This window comes from Podarcis raffonei, chromosome 4, assembly GCF_027172205.1.
Source record: "Podarcis raffonei isolate rPodRaf1 chromosome 4, rPodRaf1.pri, whole genome shotgun sequence".
NCBI classification, from domain to species: domain Eukaryota; kingdom Metazoa; phylum Chordata; class Lepidosauria; order Squamata; family Lacertidae; genus Podarcis; species Podarcis raffonei.
Window position 1 is genome coordinate 54288030 of NC_070605.1, and position 20466 is coordinate 54308495.

Here is a 20466-nt window from a genome sequence, read left to right on the forward strand (position 1 = left end):
ACAAAATTCCCCATGAAGGGACTGGGCACCCACAAATTTCAGTGCCAGGGCCATGTATGCTTCATGGCATCCACAGCCCTGGGCACCCACAGTCGTGGGGCCAAGTTAGCACTCCTGGTTGAAAGGAAAAGAAAAGGGGTGTGTGAGAAAGAGAGATAAATAGGAAGGTGTCACCAAGAAAAGTGGGGTTGCCCCCACCTTTGGCTCTAACCCCACCCATTTTCAACTCTGGCTCTGACCATTTTTCATGCCAGCTCTAGAATGTAACAGAGAAACAATTGACTGCCCTGGGATTAGACCATTAAGTGGCAGACTAGGACTGGGAAGAGTCGGGTTCAAAATGACACTCCGACAACTGAGTGTCCTTGGGTCAGTCACCTTCCCTCAGTGTAATCTGCCTCACATGGTTGTTGCGAAGTGTGTTTATGTGTACGTACAATACTCTACATTCCTTGGAGGAAGAGCAGTATATAAATAAAATAACGTGAAAAGAACTGATAGCTGGTCCTGAAATGCTACTTATTAGAGGATACAAAGATAATCCGCTTTCCCCGTCTGCCTTGAGCCTCAGCTTAGTATCCATTTTGTCCCAACATCTTTTGATCAAATTGTCCTTTGCCTTGTCAAGGAGAAACCTCAAGGGATTCAGCTATTTCATAATAGTAAATACAGTAAGGAATCAGAACATGTGGTCAAAAACAGAAGATACAAACAGCCTAAACCATAACAAACAAATTCGCACTGGTGTACATAGGTCATCATGTGCTGTTATACATTATGTTCCTGGGATTCATGCCAGAGAACACTGAAAGATAGATCAACCCTCTAATGGAACTATTGGTACTCTAGATTGTATTCGGTTTGAGGAATGAAAGCTGGGGCTGGTGGGAATGAAATTACAAGGTGCAGCAAAATATATTATTATTATAACTTACTTGTTAATTGTAATAATTTGCCTTTGGAACTTGACTAATCATGTTCTTTTAATCTTAGGAGTGGGGACTGCATATCCACAGAAGAATTGCATAATGTTAAGTGTCATTTACTTCATCCAAGTTGCCTGTCACAAGAAGTGTCATTCATTTTTGTTATATAAAATGACAGTCCTTTTTAGCTATTGTTCAATTAACCTTGACAGTTAACTTTATTAAAATAAAAGCTTAAGTGTTGGGGGGGGAAAAGATATTAGAAGCAAAATACACAACGAGTTAGTTATATTCAACAGTTTCTTCTGTACAGCCTTCTGTGTGCTTGTAACAGATCTGGAAACTTAGTTTTTCATCACATGTAGGTTTATCTCATACTTCATAAAATTTAATAATTCTTATGGGTAAATCAGTTAAGTGTGTTGACATAAATGACCCATTTGCTTTATATAGCAGGTATGAAAGTCAAAGCTAGAGGCAGTATCATAAAAACAGAGCAATTAATTTGAGAAACCAATAAACAGATTAGATTACACTTGCTTTCTGCAATATTGTATTGCCAGAATCCTATCTTCAATGCATGTCTTGAAGACAGGTGACTATTCTGAGGTGTGGCTTAGGGCAAAAATGTGGATCAGTGATGAATCAGACCCTGAGGTTTCATTCCATATCACTACTGACAGAAGGACCATAATTCTATGGTATAAAGCAAATTGTTGCAACAACAGCAGAATCAAGAGCTCAAACTGAAATCAGGAATAGTCATGTGAAAACAGCAAGTGGACAGGTGGATAGCAAAAACACACAGAGCTTTTATGAGATCAAGGAGTTGGCATTACAATTCCACCAAATGCAAACAGTGTAAATGTGGATGGTACAGTCAAACCTGGGTTGTCGAACGTAATCATTCAGGGGGTGACCCTGTCTGTCATCGAGTCTGGCTCCACCTACTGTTGGTCTCTCTGCCTTCTGCCCAATGGGCTGCAGCCACCACTGAATTAAATGGAAGGTAATATGCACTGGAGCAAAAAAAAAAAATTCTATATCTATCTTTTTATCTATCTATCTATCATCTATCTATCATCTATCTATCTGTCATCTATCTATCTATATCTATCTATCTATCTATCTATCTAATCTATCTATCTAATCTATCTACAGTGGTACCTCGGGTTACATACGCTTCAGGTTACAGACTCCGCTAACCCAGAAATAGTGCTTCAGGTTAAGCACTTTGCTTCAGGATGAGATCAGAAATCGTGCTCCGGCAGCGCGGCAGCAGCAGGAGGCCCCATTAGCTAAAGTGGTGCTTCAGTTTAAGAACAGTTTCAGGTTAAGAACGGACCTCCAGAACGAATTAAGTACTTAACCTGAGGTACCACTGTATATGTATCCCCAAAACACATTTAAACTGATGGGGTTTGAACTGGTGGTGCTGAACTGGTAAAGGTATCTTGGTTTAGCGAGTAAATAGTTCAGTAAATTCTTGGGATTGTGGGTGAGGAGCATCAGTTCAGACTCCTTGTGATATGACAGCAGTTTAAAAAGCCAATCAGGGAGAAAAGATGCCTTAGGAGGGACATTAGATGTTTACAAAATTATTCATAGCATAGACAAAGTAGATAGAATTTTTTTCTTTCTGTCTCCCATAATGCTAGACACTGTGGTCACCTAATGAATTTAATTGGCAGACAGTTAATGTATTTCCTCATACAACACTTAATTTTTGGACTTCACTGCCATCTTTTTAAAGAACGAATGTGAGTACTCTACAATAAGCGAGAGTAGAGGGCAGTGTCCAACTAAACAGTTTTGTTAGTGCAAGCAGTTTGGCCTTCACAACAGCCCTCTTTCTCCTCTCCTGGCACCCCTTCCTCAAGGTCTTTAAGGAGTGAGGGGAAGGCCAAGACAGGCAATATGGAGGGAGAAGAGAGAGAAAGAGAGGATGTTCTTTGGTAGGCAAAAGCACCTGCATTAGTGGAACTGTTCAGTTGGGTACCACCCTTCATCTCCAGCATGCTAGCTCTACCTACATCCAGAAAATCTTGAATACAGTGGTACCTCGCAAGACGAAATTAATTCGTTCCGCAAGTTTTTTCTTCTTGCGAGTTTTTCGTCTTGCGAAGCACGGTTTCCCATAGGAATGCATTGAAAATCAATTATTGCGTTCCTATGGAGACCGCTTGCCAGGCTGGCGGTGCGGAGAAGGGCTTTTCTCCCCACCGCAAGCCTTCAGGACATGTACGGGAACAGAGGGGAAGGCGCGCAGCGCTTCTCCTCTGTTCCCGGGGCTTGCGGTGGGAGGAGGGTTTTTCCTCCCCACCGCCAACATTCAGAACAGCATTCTGAATGTTGCCGGTGGGAAGGAAAACCTTCCTCCCACCGCAAGTCTTCAGGACAGCCATCCGAAGGCTGGCGCGGGGAGAAGGTCTCTCCGCCCCACCGCCAGCCTTCAGAGGAGCCTTCCGAAGCCTGGCGGCGGGAGGAGGTCTCTCCGCCCCACCGCCAGCCTTCGGAGCAGCCATCCGAAGGCTGCCGGCGGGAGGAGGTCTCTCCGCCCCACCGCCAGCCTTCGGAGCAGCCTTCCGAAGGCTGGCGGTGGGAGGAGGTCTCTCCGCCCCACCGCCAGCCTTCGGAGGAGGTCCGAGGACAGTGGGGAAGATGCGCTGCGCTTCTCCGCTGTCCCGGAGATTTCCCTATGGGCTTTCGTCTTGCGAAGGAAGCCCATAGGGAAATTCGTTTTGCGAAGCGCCTCCAAAACGGAAAACCCTTTCGTCTAGCGGGTTTTCCGTCTTGCGAGGCGTTCGTCTTGCGGGGCACCACTGTATATTATTCAACAAAGATGAAAACAAACGTAGGTAGGTCTAATAGGAAGACTGAAAAAGGGGGTGGTGGAGTGCGGGGACAATTTTATTGCTCTCTGGAACCACCAAACCAACATTAAGAGGGCAATATGAGTGTGTTCTATGTCTAAGAGAATTTGACATGCTTTTGTTTTTTTTGTTTTTCTGCAATCTCACTTTCCAAGATCTAAATTTAAGCTTGGCACAATCTTTGCTGCTCTGTACCTTGGGTAATCTTATATGCAGGGATGACGCTGTTGTAAGCTGAAACACATCAGCAGTTATTTGGAGGAATCCAGGTCAGCCAAGCTTTTATGTCATCCATAATGTCAAGCTGCCAGTGATTTATACCAAGATGCACTGTCATTCTGGCACTAGCGGAAACATATTGCTGAGTGGGCATTAAGTAACGCAAGTAAATAACCTTAGGCACGCGGCCTTTTTGACTTAGTATGGTTGCTGGGTGAGGTGTGCACAACTTTTTGCCCATTCCACTGCAAAGGAATTCAGAAGTTGTGTAGATGACCAATATCCTAACTCAGATCCATCTGAACCCAGTAAGTTTTAGTGGACTAGTTAAAGAACTGAACTATTAGAAGAGAATAAAATGGCTAGCTACCAAAACCAAATCAGTAGTTGGGAGTTTTTACCCAATTTCTGAAGGCATTCAATGCTATGGAAACATTACAGAAATGACTAACATTAAAATTTGAATTGTCCACATCTGTAAATCAAACAAACATACTGTTGCATGCCACCCCAATGTTTCCATGTTTCCTTTTGGGAATGAAGCACAGTAGAGACTGGTGTTTTTCTGATAAATGGTTTATTTACAAATATATACAACCTGAGCCTACAATAGAGGGATTTACAGTGCCAGCACTTCCAAAAGCTCTTTCTTCTCCCATAGCCACAACTTTGGATTCAACCATTTCTCTGCTACTCTGGCTTTATTCCTTCCCACTATCTGTGAGTTGAGGGAGGGGCTCCCATTTGCATCTCCCTCAGAGCCCCTTCCTTTAATCTCCTAGGAAGCTAGCCTGACCTGATTAGCTTTTAACACTTGCCGGATACAGGGATTAGATGTCCGGCATCCAGCTTAACACTCAAAACCTTGATTAAATCCCAACACTTACTGGATCCAGGAATTATAGGAGTCTGGCACCCACCAACTCATAAAAGTGATGGGACTTATTAGGAATTTCTGTGTAGCTGCTACAGAATGTCTTTGTAAAGGAGTCAGCATGCCTGCAGTTGATGGTGCAAGGGGCTGGGCTACCCACCCTGGGAGAAATGCAATGCCCCAGTCATTCGGTCTCCCCCCCCCCCACCTTTGGGCTATCCCATTAGGAAGTGTATTAGAATTCACACGCATTGGGTCATTGGGCTGCTTCTGTGTTCTTTTTAGCAGCGTATATGGAAGTTCTATGTTGCCTTCTGGAATAAGTTTAATCAGCCTGAAAAGAGGCACCACACTGGGACTGTCTCTTTCTTCATAGGTCACCACTGACACCAAACCATCTGGGCAAGTTGTCTTTCAGTCAAATTTGGCCACCATTCCTGAGCTTAGCATTGATGAAACCCACAGTTCCCCACAACTCGGTTTGAAAAGCACTGTTCTAAACCACAGGGGATGATGCAGAAAGTGTCCGTATTTTCATCCCTCCCATTGCAAAGATCACCAGATCATGTTTGTTTTACTTTCTGTCTCTGAGAAAGGAAGGGGCGGAAACCACTCTTCCAGACTTCCATCCCTAGCATTGTGTCCTTGTTTTTTTGATCTGTCTAGAGACTAGATGGCAGTATGAGAGAGCTGATTCTCTCGTGCATGTTTGTTATGTTCTTTTATTTTGTTTAATCAGTAGGAATAAAATTAGGGATGCAACAAAACCTCCACAGTTTTGTTTCCATTACTCTGCTGCTTTTGAGGTGCTCACAACAGCAAATGTGAGTCCACTGCACCAGGACCTTTTCCAGGGGAATGCTATGCTGCTGTTCCTGCGTTCCTGTGATTGGAAGGTCGAAGAAGGTGCTCCCGACACCCAGCCCATGCAGGCGCTGAAGACATGGGCTGTATATGGGTGTACGGTCAGAAAGATCCTGTGCATGGCAGCTACTCACAAGTAGTGCGCATAGGCTCACCGCCAGAGTTTGTCACATCTTGGCTTTTACTGAACTGCTTCCTTTAAAAAAACACTTCTCTTCACAATTAGAAGTGTTTTTAGTTCTTTGCAGTCATGTTCATCCCCAAATCATTTGCCCCTGGATAAACATGTAGCAGTTTTCCTGGCTAGTTAAGCCGCATTTTTCTGGAGCAACTTATCTGGAGTTCATCAAGCAGCTTGCTTCCTGTTTATCAAGGAGTAAACTGTAAATATATTATCATAAAGTGACCAACAGTGGATCCATGTTAGTCAGGCCGCACCTCGCGTGGCTCCTGCCTTAGAGCAAGCAGTTGAGCCAGAGGCGTCTCTTCCTGCTCTATAATCCAGGGCTTTGATTTTGTGGTCTGTGACAATGCCTGTGGCTTCCTTCCTTCACTAGGAGAACAAAGTGCATGAGCTGGCATGTTTGGTGCACCTGATGTGGGATGACTGTATTTGCATAATAAGAATAGCTTTTAACTTAGGTGACTCCTCTTCCTCTGTTAAACACTCCTACGTACAGTCCCCGCATCCGCTGAGATCCCTAAAGGTGCTGATGTGGGCGAGGAACAGGCCAATAAGCTATTGAAAGAGGCACATCTGTTTTTCCTCATTAGCATAGTTAGCATTCTCAGAGGTGCAACCCAAGGCCATAGATAGGCAAATTAAGTTGTGCTGCATTGAGACAAGTTGGAGGGAGTCGAGGACACGATTCTTTGGAAAAAACACAATCATTTCAAAATGAACTTCCCTTCAAAACAAATCTACTATTATTTGTGCCTTGCTGAATAACTTCTTCTTCCGAATAATAATAAGTTGTTTGTGCTGTCTTGCACCACACTTCTTGCTTTTGAACTTTTTGTCTGCATACTGATGGATGAAGTTGTAATGCAACGTGGGTAAGAGATGCAACTACAAAGGCTCGCTTGTAAAATAATATGTGCTTCATTAAAGTAAGCAGACACAGCAGCCATTCTGCACAGATTACTGTACACAGCAACACGAGACCAAAGAATTATGAGGGGAGATTTACTGACCTACATACTGCAACTGTATTAGTAGTGGCAGGCTATAATTAAAAGTTGCATCAATGTTTCCATATGCAACACATTGTTAGAGAAATGCAGGATTGTTATGTACCAGTTAATAACAGAAGGTGCTGATGGTGGCTGATGAACCTCTAAAGGGCTGGGTTTGAGGGCTCAGTTATACCAGTGGACACTTTGTATAAAACTGCAAGGTGGGGGGGGGGGAGATTTTGGGACTCAACTGTATTTGAATACAGAAACATTTGAGCTAAGAACTCTCTTTCTAGGAGTAAGAGGCAGAGGAGGAGAAGGGGCACAGGGTGCTTTCAGACTGTTCCTATTTTAGGGTGGGATTCAATCACATACCAGGGAATTCAGGTTGTGCATTTATTGTTGATTGTGAGGTCTTGCACAACCAGCCAGCTCCCTCCAACGATCAGACTCTTTTTTGCAATGATGAAAGTGATGAGAAAATGTGCTGGAAAGCATGGGCTGACATTTACTTTGATGCAATGTCATCTAATCTCCCCACGAACAAATCTGAATGAGTGCTCAATCAATGGTCAACATCATCTAATTTCCCTGCAAAGAAATCGGGATGAAAGCTCCATAAACAGGTCATCTGGAAGCACCTTTAGTTCTCATCCTGCCTTGCCTCAAATGAAATGGGAGCCCAGTCACCACTCTCCTTCAGCCTTGGAAGGGAAAAGAAAAGAGTTTGTATGGATGTTTCCACATATGAAATGGAACAAGTTCTTTTCTTATTCAAACAGATGTGCTTAGAACAAGATAAAGTCATTATTGCATAGAGGTGCAATGCTGCAAAGTAACCACATCAGCATTTCAGTAAATTGGTGGTGAATTTGGCTGTTATGATAATTGCATGTCTAGACAAACAAGCATGGGTGCATTGCTCCTTTGGCATGATTGTGGAGGCAGGCAAAATTATGTTTGTTTGGATGGGCTTTGAAGAGTAATGAGGTCTCAGCTAATTGTGGCTGAGATCTGAAGATCTGTTGGCAAGAGTGTTTTTATCTGATTTTCTGACTGGGTTTAACTCTAGGCTGGCATTGTGTTAGGCTGTAAAATACCTTGTTTAATTTGAAAGAAATGATCATCATAAAAACTATTAAAGGAAAATAGGACAAATGGCAGTAAATGTGAGCAACTTCTGCCTCTGAATAAAATATGTTAGTCTTATCTAGCACCATACTAGTGAATTCTTGTTTTGGAACTTTTTATCCTCGTGTTTCGTGTACACGTACAGCCTGTTTCCAGCCACACCTCACAGATCACGGACTTTTGTGACACTGAAGACAACAAACAGACCTAGAGACAACAGACCATTAAGACATAAGCACCAACTTGAACAAAATATTGGGGGGCTCTGGAAAAGCATAATCCACAATAATTTATTTTGCTAGAGTATAGGCAGTTCATGGGCCTTGACAACCCTTTTAACCAATATGTTTCCCACTTTGTACTTATGCGGTTTGATTTTCATCAGTTTTGACTAAAATTTTATGTTTGGGGAATTTGCTTAGCTTGCAGCTTTATTTATCCTGACCCGATGGCCCTTATCCCCTCTCTCCTTTCATGATGCCTCTCAAGAATCTTCACAGGGTGTAATATTCACCCATGGTGTTATCACAACAGGACACTGGAGGAGAAATCCAGGGCTTTGCTCAGCAGAATGTGCAGGAGGGACTCCAAATGTAGAAAAGCAGGCTTAGCACATTTTGAAGCAACTGTAGTTGCCTGCAGTGCTATTTTTCTAGAAAAAGAGGTGCTGGAACTCACCACGAACACCTCCCTTTTTCTCTTATAATGGCAATGGTGTCCAATGGTGCTGGAGCTGAGTTCTGGCGAGTTCCTGCTTTAAAAAAAGCCCTGCTGGCAGGATCAACAAAAAAGGGGAGCTTCCATATGTCCATTAAGCCCAGAGTCTAAAATGGCCTAACTGTGCCATTTCAGAGTCATGGAGTTTACCAACTGATTTGCCCAGGTCATGTATTGTGAAAGTTTAGCAAGGCCCTGACTAGTAGGTGAGAGAGCTCCATGACTCAACATAGAAAGGTGCATTGCCTCTCATTCTTCTCCCAAAAACCTCATGAATTGACCTACTGACTGACTTCTCCCCCCATGGGGTTACTAACATTCCCCCCCCCCAACTGTGCTGTTTCTGTGCTTTTAACAGCTAAGTGACATGCACAGAAAGTAAGCAGGAAAACTCTGGCAAGAAGTGGCAGAACAAGCTTCACTGGGTAAATTTATTGTGGGCTGAAGTTTTGTTGGAGTAGGGCCACTAAAACTTGGTGATCTCAGCCAGTTTCCCTCCTATTCCCAGCATAGGAGCCAACTCCTAGGAGCCAAGGGGGCTTCAGCCCACCCCCCATAAAATATTTGAGGGGGCCGAGTCCCCCCATTTGATGGGCATTGCCATTCAAATGGCGTGAATGCACCATATAATGTGATCAATTATGCAGGGTGGATCTTACCCCCCCCCATATTTTATTCAGGTTGGCACCCCTGATTCCCAGATAACTGCTTCTTGCTTCGTAGACGTCGTCAACAACCTTTTTGGGTCCTGTTGGCACATTTGCAAACCAGAAAACCTATCATGGACACCAGACTGGCCAGGCATGCAGTGCAACCTGGTCTACTGGATATAACAGAATGCTTTTCTAAGCCTAATTTCAGTTGGGAAACAAAAAGCTGCTGTGCCCGACCTGAATACCATGAAGCCTTTGCAGATGATCTTGTATTGACATTACAAGAGCCAGTACCTAGTACCAAGAGGGCTTTAGAATTAATCCAGGAGTTTGGTCATGTGGCAGGCTTTAAGTTAAACAAGTTAAAAACTAAGGTTTTGGAGAAAAACTTGACACTGATGGAGAGAGAGAGGTTTCAGAAAGAGACAGATCTGACATTAGTAAAGAAGGTAAAATACTTGGGGGTGAATATGACTGCTAAGAATGTAAACTTATTTAAAGATAACTATGAGAAATGTTGGTCAGAAGTGAAGAAGGATTTAGAGATTTGGTCGAATTTGAAGCTTTCCTTGCTGGGTCGGATTGCTGTCATTAAGATGAATGTACTGCCGAGAATGTTGTTTTTGTTTCAATCCTTACAAATCATTGACAAGATGGATTGTTTCAAGAGGTGGCAAAGAGATATCTCTAGATTTGTCTGGCAGGGCAAAAAGCCCAGAATAAAATTTAAGATACTTACTGATGCTAAAGACAGAGGGGGGTTTGCCCTGCCAGACTTTAAACTTTATTATGAATCAGCAGCTTTTTGCTGGTTGAAGGAATGGCTACTTCTTGAGAACACTGACATTCTAGATCTTGAAGGTTATGATAATGTATTTGGATGGCATGCATATTTGTGGTATGGCAAGGTTAAAGCGCATAAAGCATTCAAAAACCATATTGTCAGGAAAGCACTATTTAATGTCTGGACAAGATATAAAGATTTTTTGGAGAATAAAACTCCAAGGTGGTTATCACCTATGGAAACGAGAGCTATGAAAAAACTTAATATGGAGGCAAAATGGCCAAAGTATTGTGAAATTTTGGAACAGGAAGGAGACAAGCTGAAACTGCAGAGTTATGAGAAGCTTAAAGGGAAGGTGCGAGACTGGTTACATTATTTTCAAATAAGAGAGGTTTACAATCAAGATAAAAAAATTGGCTTTCAGGTGGAAAAATCTAAGTTGGAAACAGAATTGTTAGATCCCAATGCTAAGATATTATCAAGAATGTATAATTTGCTGTTGAAATGGAGTACTGAGGAAGAAACGGTAAAATCTGCTATGATTAAATGGGCACAAGATATTGGTCATAATATTTTGTTTTCAGACTGGGAACAGTTGTGGACCACTGGGATTAAATTTACGGCATGTAATGCCTTAAGAGAGAATATTATGAAAATGATATACAGGTGGTACATGACCCCAGTCAAGCTTGCAAAAATATACCATCTGCCCGATAATAAATGCTGGAAATGTAAAGAAATTGAAGGCACATTCTTTCACCTTTGGTGGACGTGTCCGAGGATTAAGGCTTTCTGGGAGATGATTTATAATGAAATAAAAAAGGTATTTAAGTATACTTTTGTGAAGAAACCAGAGGCCTTCCTCCTGGGCATAGTCGGCCAATTGGTGCCAAAGAAGGACAGAACTTTTTTTATGTACGCTACAGCAGCAGCAAGAATACTCATTGCAAAGTATTGGAAGACACAAGAACTACCCACCTTGGAAGAATGGCAGATGCAAGTAATCAACTATATGGAAATGGCCGAGATGACTGGCAGAATCCGAGACCAGGGAGAAGAGTTGGTGGAAGAAGATTGGAGGAAATTTAAAATTTATTTACAGAAGTATTGTAAAATGTATGAATGCTGATGACATTGAAATAAAATGAAGAGGTTCTAGTTATAAGAGATAAAAAATTGAAATTTGGGAGGTAAAATATATAAGGACAAAGTAGTAGGATATGAATTTGCTGAATTAATTGTTAAAAAGGGATATAAAAAAGGGAGACGTGAGGAAGTCAGGAAAATAAGTTAATTGAAGATAATAATTAGAAAAGAGTGATTTGTGTTTTTTCCTATTTTATTTTTTGTGTGTTGACGGTTTTTTTCTTTTTTTTCTCCTGTTAAATGTTTGTATTTTATGTATTGTGAAAATTTGTATTATTGTGTTTTATATTGTTTTTCTGTGTTTTTATTGTCTTATTTTTCTATTGTTAAACTTAATAAAATATTATTTAAAAAAACAAACAAAAAGCTGCTGTGCCAACCATGTTCCTAGGGGCACCACATTGGCAACCCTCAATATACATTCTCCGTATTTATTGTTCTTTATTAGCTCTATATTGAAGATGGAAGGACAAAGGGCAGGCTGAATCTGAATGAAAGGTACTTGCCCCTTGGTAACCTGGTAAAGTTCATAGCTGAGGTGATATTTCAACCAGGGGAAGGGCCCTACATAGCTCAGTGACAGAACATCTGCTTTGCATGCAGAAAGTTCCAGATTTCCTGGCATTTCCTTGTAGGTCTGGGAATGTCTGAAACCCTGGAGAGCTAGTGCCAGTCAGTGTAAAAATAAGACTGGGCTAGATGTGTCAATAGCAGTGGCATAGCAAAGGAGGGCTAGGGGCGCTGTGGCCCTGGGTGCAAATTTCTGAGGGGGTGTGACCAGGCTCCCGCATGACAGGCTCCCTCATCAAGGCTAGAGCTGCAGGGAGGCAGGCTGAGCCTGCCTATGGGTTACCCAAGAGGGAGGGAGAAGGAGGAGGAGGAGGAGTTTGGATTTGATATCCCACTTTATCACTACCCTAAGGAGTCTCAAAGCAGCTAACAATCTCCTTTTCCCTTCCTCCCCCACAACAAACACTTTGTGAGGTGAGTGGGGCTGAGAGACTTCAAAGAAGTGTGACTGGCCCAAGGTCACCCAGCAGCTGCATGCGGAGGAGCAGGGAAATGAACCCGGTTCACCAGATTATGAGTCTAGCAGCAGCTGTGCTGCTCACTGAGGAGGAAAGGAGAGAGGGGATGGTGGGAAAGCACTGCCAGAGCCATATGCATTGCCCAGAATGCCTTGCCGCAAGGACAGGAGAGTGAGGTGACACAGTGGCGCTCCTGGCTTCACATTTCTCTGCCTTATCTCTGCTCCCAGGTTTGGGCTAGTTTGCAAGAAGAGACTCCCTTGATTAGACGCTGGCCAGTGAAGGGACTGGCCACTGTCCAGTTCAACACTGGCCCCACCACGAGTGCCAACAACCCACGTTACACCCCTGCTTTCTGAAGAACTTATTATGCAATATGCTGGGACAACTTGAATATTTGCAGTGTTTTTCAGCTTTTTTTGTTGCTATAGAGGTAACGTTTTTAAAGGGTATTGATAAAACAAGTTGCTCTTGATCAGGTTCTTATTAAATATTCTTGGTGGAACAAAGCCTCTAGCTTATCATCACTATCCTCAAAAAAATAAAATCAAATCAGTGTTATATTCCTGGATATTTAGCTCCACCTGCAGGACAAGGGAAGTATCTCTACTAACAAGTTTTCAGACTCGTCATTTTGAATAGAAGAATCAAAGTTAAGCATCTAGTTTTTTTCTTTCCGGTTTCTGATTCGGGAGATTTAATAATAAACACAACACAAACACATGCCTTTTTGTAGAATTTATATTATAAAGTATGAAAGTCTCTATGCACATTTGCCCATAACAATTGAACAAAACATATAACATTGGCTATCTCAAGCAGACCCCATTTCACCCACAGGAGCAATAAAAATAAATAGGCTAGGTTGGATTTCTATGCATACGTGGCATTTTATATGGTTATTTCTGTGACTGCTGAGTTTCCTGCTCTACTGGTTAACACAAACAAACCAAAAAATTTGGAAAGATAATATATACTCTGAGCATTTATTTTGTAAGAATCATGAACTCCCTTCATAACCTTTTTATCAATGCAAATGAAACAAGCAAAGAAAGGATCTGAAATGAAAGGCAAGGGCTGGAATGTTCCACTCAAATGCAAGGACTTTGCTGCTAACATTTCAAATATTTTACTTGTAAACTAGAAAATTGGGGTGCAGATATTTTAAATTTTACATGACTCTGAACATGTGTCCTATTTACCATGAGCTGCAACCAATTCATACCATCATTCCTTTTGAATTTATTGCATTTGATATAAAAATATGTCTATTTAAATATGGACAAAATTGTGCACATTTTTTAAAAAAAGCTGTCATAAAAAAGTACTGCAAATAATAAACTTGTGCTAAAAAGGTGTGTTCATAGCAATAAGTAGTAATTAAATTAAGATGCAAGCATGGGCAATTCCTGGAACTCCCTAGTCCCCACTCTCCATGACCCAGGAGCACTTCTGTTCAATACTGCTCATTTACACACCAACTAAACTTGTGTAATATTTCAGCCTACTTAAGTTCACCAAGCCTCCGAATGTCCATTTGCTTCATGCGGCATCTTAGACGCAACACTAGAAACCACACCTCTATGTGTTTTCTCATTATCATTAAAGAAAATTAGGTGGGATGCAAAGGAGCCCTGCTAGGTTCAGAAGTATTAGTCGATTACAAAATTCCAATCAAAAGCTGTATCCATGTACAGCAACAAGAGGAAGGATCATCAGAAAGTTTTGCCATGTGCAGGCATGCTGGTAACAAGTCAGGCAAGGGGAAGAGGTGGTCTTCCCATCAGCCAGCTTGGCCAATGATGAGGAATGATGGGAGCTGTCATCCAACAACAGCTGGAGGACCACAGATATTTAGATAAAGAATGCACTACAGTAGCTCAGCTGTTGCTCTGGTCCATCCTGGGCTATCTAAAGTGAATAAGGCTACAGCAAACCACATAGCCTGCCTTCTTTCAATAGCAAGGCCTGTATGCCAGCTGAATGAACTGACATGAGACAGGATGAGTGGGGCATTGGCTAACACATAAGATGAGCCTGTTGGATCAGGCCAGTGGCCCCTCTAGTCTAGCACCCTGTTTCCACAGTGGCCAACCAGATGCCTGTGGGATACCCAGAAGCAGGACTTGAGCACAAGAGCATTCTCCCTGCCTGCCATTCCTCTCTTGTTGCAATGTACAATATCACATCTTGCCACAGTGAAGTATTTTCCAAGGGCTGCATGTCATAAGGAGGACTGGTTTTATAAGCAGATAGCATACTGTGTTTGTCTTGTTTACATTCTGTATTTAATACATGACAATTAGGTAGTAGTTCATCAGTGTAGGATCAGGCATAGCCAAACTTGGCCCTCCAGCTGTTTTGGGACTACAACTCCCATCATCCCTGACCACTGGTCCTGTTAGCTAGGGATGATGGGAGTTGTAGTCCCAAAACATCTGGAGGGCCAAGTTTGGCCATGCCTGGTGTAGGTAAACTCCATAAAGCAGTCCAGCTGACATACCTGATTTAGTCCCATTTGGGTTCAATGGGACTAAGGACTGCAGCTCTCCCTATAGAGTTAGACAGCTTAAATCGTTGATATCAATGGCACTGAAGGAGCCCTATTTGCAGGATTGCAACATAAAGAAAATTAAGCCCTAATGACCTTGTACGTTTAAATAACCTTAAATAGTCGTCCAGCTTAACTGGTCTGTAGAGTGGGTATTTAAAACATTTACAAATACAGGAGCAGTTTATACAGTATAAGAAAAAGGCGGTAATACAATCAAGATCTGCAGCATGACATACTGGAGCTTTTTGGTTGCCCTTTGAAAGAAAACAAATACATACTGTTGTTTCATTTGTACTTGTATTGAATGGACTTCATAGTTTTTAAAAACACACATCTTGGGCAAAGCTGGAATATTACAAATACAGTACACTCTGTACTGCTGACTTAATCAAGCTATTTATACTATCCCGGCTACATCTGTTCCGAGAAGGATGGTACACCTCATAGTGAAAAACCTCTCATTAAAATTTCTCTGACAGAACAGGTTCTCTTAAAACAGAGCTCCCACTGACATCTGTATGGAAATATCCAGCTTCTTATAGTTTCTAGAAATGTACAAGCAGCATGAAATCCCTCATATTAGGAAAACAAACAAACAGAGAAAACACCTTTGCTTAGACATCACAAATTGTGAAATGTTTATTTTTAAAAGCCTTTTAAAATTCATTTCAATAATCCATTCTAAAAGAAAACTCCTAGAAATACTTGACGTGGGATGTCACTGTGCAGTAAATTTTGCTTGTAAATATGGTACAAAAAAAGCTTGAACACCATTTACCGCTAGACTTTTAGCTGTAGCTAATAAATTGCTGCTCAGACACAAAGCACTAAAAAGAGAAGAAAAAGCATTGTGGCTCTGCATCAAACAATGGGAAATATAACACATCTTACTTGATGATGCTTTAGCAGAAAATATTTGATATAACTATCTACTGCCAATTAAAAAATTAAATAATCTTACAGCTAGTGCAACAATCCTCCCAGGAATTCATGAGAAAAAGGCACTCCAACCTTCGCAAATGCCACATTTCACATTTGTTTTCACACTAGATGTGCTCAAGCACCATTAACAACATTTAAACACCAACAGTTATAAATTTACAAGTTTGTGGCTAGGGCAAGCTTATATTCTCTCTCAGTTGTGAACTGTAACAACACAGTATCAGCTTTATCTTGTACTTCAGATCGGTAAAGAATTCAAGGTATTTTAAATCAATATTAAATAATGTCATTTAGAATAATTTAAAATTGTCAACCCACTTAAAATGTGCACAAGTGTTTTATAGGTTTTCTAGATAAACCATGCATTGGCAGTTAACATTAAAAGGGGATATTGCACATAACTTCACTAAAAATCTGTCCCCACTGAAAAATGAATGCCAATGCAAACATAATTCAGAAGGAAAACTGAGAAATCAGTATTTGGGATAATGTAAAACTGGAAAATGCAGAGGAAGTTAAACTTCTCAAGTTTTACAGGCATGCACAAAATCTAATAGGAAAAATGATTAAATATATCTTACTGTGGTTAATATTCAATGTTAGTCATACTCAGAGTAGACACATCAAGTCCACTGATTTCAATGGGTCAACTTGGGTTATGACTAATGTTGGACATCACCCTTTTGCATTAAAATCATCTCTTTACCACCATAAGTCATATACAAGCTGCAATCTCTAACATACTTATTTGTATGCCCTACTGATTCCAATGGAGTGTATTTATCAGTGAGTGTATTTTAGAATGGCAACCATGCTAACTTATGAATTGGAGGACTTTATCAGGGACATACATAAATAGGGAAGGCATCCTCAGCTGCTTTGTAACAGAAGTCTGGAGTATCTGAAAATAGCCCTAAAGCACAACAGTACATGCTTTTTGCCCCAATGCCACTATTTAATCATTCTCCAGGACAACCATTCAGAAGTTCATTTTGGGATTGGTCTTGTCAGCCAACGTGCAGCATTAAAACAAACAAATGAAGACATTCCCTTTCTTAAAACATCTGTATGTTAGAATTGCTGCTTCCACCTCTAATGTCATCAGATTTATGACGTCATTTCCTCAATGTCTCCCTTGAGCATGCAAGTTTGGAACATTTCAAAGCTCTACGTAGTTCAACTTTGGTAAGAAGGAGTATAGTCTGGCCTTCTGGTTTGAATAATTTTTGGTTTGGGTTTTGCTTTCTTGGCGTCTTTTCTCTCTGCTTCTGCCTCACGTTCTTCGTTCGTGTCACACACGTGGACAACAACACTGGGAGTAGTTTCTGTTGCAGCATGAAGTTCATACTGGTCCCCTAAAATGTTTTTAAAAATAGCAACAGTGGTAAGACAACTGTAGATATAAAATACTTGTACATTTCCCCCAGTAGAATTAATAGCTCTGTGTTGTGGTGAGGAAAGGGAGGCATTAGAGCTCCTTTCCCTGCTCCTCTTCCCAGATCTTCAGAGCAGTCACATGGAGCACCTCACTGTTTATTTTTAAACAGTGGGATAACATGATCATGGATTACCCCTTTTTAATCCTGATTGCTACCCCTCAACTTCCAGTTATGAACTCATAAATCAGCAATAGTTTCTCACATCCTGGGGAGCTATGGGGTGTTTTATTCTCCTTTTCAAATTTTGCTTCTTCAGCAAGTGAAAGTTATGATTAACAAGCAAATGTAATGCAGAATCAACATATATACTATCAGCAAATTTATAAACTTCAGCTGGTTTAGGTTCCCCCAGTATCATCCCCTCTATCTGCAATGTTCAGAGATGAGTGACAATCTCTATGTGGTCAAAATGGCAGCACTCACACAGAAAGTGTGTGGCCTGACTCAGGGGAACCCTGACATTTGCAAAATTACAAAGGCCTTTAGAGAGAGAGAAATCCTGAAGGTTCAAAAAACACCACATAATCCAATAAGGACTGACACACGCAGAATAGTAATAAAATACTGCATGTTTCATGGTTAAGGGAAATGGAAAATGTGGGGAGAGGGAATGGCTGGCTGGAAGCCTGCAAGGGGGCAATCTGCACTGCAACATTTTGTTGCAGGCCACACTTGTCCATTAATTGTAGCTTAATATGACCATAATAGAGGCTGTGCAATTGTTCTTACTAAGCCTCTCTGCAAGATCAGCCTTGCATTAAAACACTTGCCCGGCAACCATAGGCAAGAAGGAATTCTATGCAAGTGAGTGTGGGGGCTGGTGGAAGAGGGATGAAGCATTCATTCCATGTGTTATGTTTGTACCTACTGTAGAAACTAAGCGGGCTGCTGAAGGAGTGAAGGCCACATTCACACCATACAGAAGTCATGCCTTCTGCCAAAGGATATTGAGAGCTGTAGTTTGTTAAGGGTGCTGAGAGTTGTCAGAATACAGCTTTTTCCCTGACAGAGCTACAATTCCCAGAGCTCTCTGTGAAGAGGAATTGTGAAACGTTTCTGAAAACTACCGTATTTTTCGCTCTATAAGACGCACCAGACCACAAGACGCACCTAGTTTTTGGAGGAGGAAAACAAGAAAAAAAATATTCTGAATCTCAGAAGATAGAACAGCAAGAGGGATCGCTGTACAGTGAAAGCAGCAATCCCTTTTGCTGTTCTGGCTTCTGGGATAGCTGCGCAGCCTGCATTCGCTCCATCAGACGCACACACATTTCCCCTTACTTTTTAGGAGGGAAAAAGTGAGTCTTATAGAGCAAAAAATACGGTAATTCTGTGAAGACAATAGAGGTCTCCTAACAACTCTCAATTCAGATCACAGGTGTTATAGTGAATAAGTTCAATTCTTATGCGGCCACACCCATTACAGTAAATCAACAATAAAAGGAAAATTAACTTGAGCCATTACACTTTAGGCATACATGCCTCTTACCTGGTCCTAGTTTGGAGATCGCATATAAAAGATCATAGTTAATGGCAGGTGTAGCATCATCAGACTGAGTCCAACCAACAGGGGGAGAAGATGGAGGTGAAATCAGAAATTGTTTTTCTGGATCTGGTGGTGCTAAGCGTGAACTTCCAATATGCAAAGTCTGGAGAGATGAAACAGATTTTTATTTTTTACTTTGATTTTTTAAAAGCACATGCATGGAATACAAGTATGTCGTGCTCATGGCAGAGGTATGTAATGGTATTAGACAGAACAGTGGATTGGATCCAGAGTCAGTTATGCTTAAAATAATCTGTCCCTCTGATTTCAATGGTCTGCTCTAAGCATGACTAAGTGTGGATCCAATCCACTGGGCTGACAATATTAGGTTGATGAAACCAGGAACTTTCTGCACCCACCTGGTATATAGAGATAATGATAGAACATTTTAAACAACAACCCAAAAGATAAAAAATAAAATGATACTGAAATTTGGTCTTTAAGATATAATCTTATGATTCCTGGGAGGATGGATCACTCTGTCCCTCAGCCTGCTGCATTTCCATACTGGCTGCAGGGAACCTTAAAAATCTTCCCTTGTAGCCAGCGTGGGAGTGTAGGCTAGTAAAACAAATGGGAGGCCAGAAACATTTGTGAGCTCATTTACAAGGCTGTCTTAACTAGAAGAAGAATTCAAGAGCAGAATAAAGGCTGCTTCTAATGAAGCATTTTGAACTTAACAGACTATCACAAGATAGTGAGTATACACATGTATAGATCAGATTCCCTTCTTTCTAAGTCTCTTCCTTCTAGATACTTGCAAATACCTGGGAATCCTCTTCTAGTTACAGCTTACATGTATTTTAAAAAGAAAAAGTCACAATTTCTAGCTTGTATGTGACCTTCACAATTCACAACTTTTCTCTTACTGATATCTTATTGTATTCATGCACTTTCTAATGTTTTTATATATTATTTTGTAAAAAAATTGTACAGAAATTGTAGTTACAAATTTGTTGTATGCCACCCAGATTCCATAACTAACTAATCTGCTCAATGATCTCACTCTTTTTTGTTGAGGTTTTTTTTAATATACATAATAATAAAATGTGTCTGAAATGGACATTCAGATTAATCCCACTTCAGCTTCCATGATTTTCTTTAGAAATCTCTGAGAAAGCTTATCTGGTTGCACTTTCAAATAACACAAGATAGAAAATAAAAGCTTGTCCTCTTTCAATACAAATGATTTGGGAAATCATACATAAAATATAGTTATTCCTCATATCTCCGCTCATGAGGTTCCACAGTGTCTGTCAGTGACATGATCAAAAGAAGCAATCCTTAAGGACTGTGTCTTATAACAGAACACTTCAATACCATTAAAGAAGTAGAGCAAATGCCAGATCTCCTAACAGCTTAGCTGTAAAGTGGTGACCAGAAAACTGCCTAAGCAAATCCGTATCATTAGAGCCTTAGTGAAAATGAAAATGGTACTGGAATGTGTGATGTCATCCTTTCTTGGAAGCGGTACTTTAAGAACACATCAAAAATAGCAGGCGTCACAATTCAACTGCTCAGATCACTGCAAAGTAGTTCTATGAAAGACAGGTGGTTTATGAAAAGATTCTGTAACATATTGTAATTTTTGAGT

The 20466-nt window shown here is 41.1% G+C and overlaps 2 protein-coding genes across 4 annotated transcripts in view; one reads left to right on the forward strand and one right to left on the reverse strand.

Moving 5' to 3' along the window:
• The window catches only part of KCNE2 (potassium voltage-gated channel subfamily E regulatory subunit 2), a 228927-nt gene that overhangs the window by 68205 nt on the left and 140256 nt on the right, over positions 1-20466 (forward strand). The gene's annotated exons all lie outside the window — the stretch shown is intronic.
• RCAN1 (regulator of calcineurin 1) overlaps positions 16112-20466 on the reverse strand; it is a 32443-nt gene continuing 28088 nt past the window's right edge. For all 3 annotated transcript variants that reach the window (XM_053386656.1, XM_053386658.1, XM_053386657.1), the window contains exons 3-4: positions 18816-18975; positions 16112-17242 (exon numbers count right to left, since the gene is read on the reverse strand). In XM_053386656.1, the coding sequence (XP_053242631.1) occupies positions 17064-17242; positions 18816-18975 (339 nt within the window). In that variant the 3' untranslated portion in view covers positions 16112-17063. The remainder of the gene's footprint in view (positions 17243-18815; positions 18976-20466) is intronic.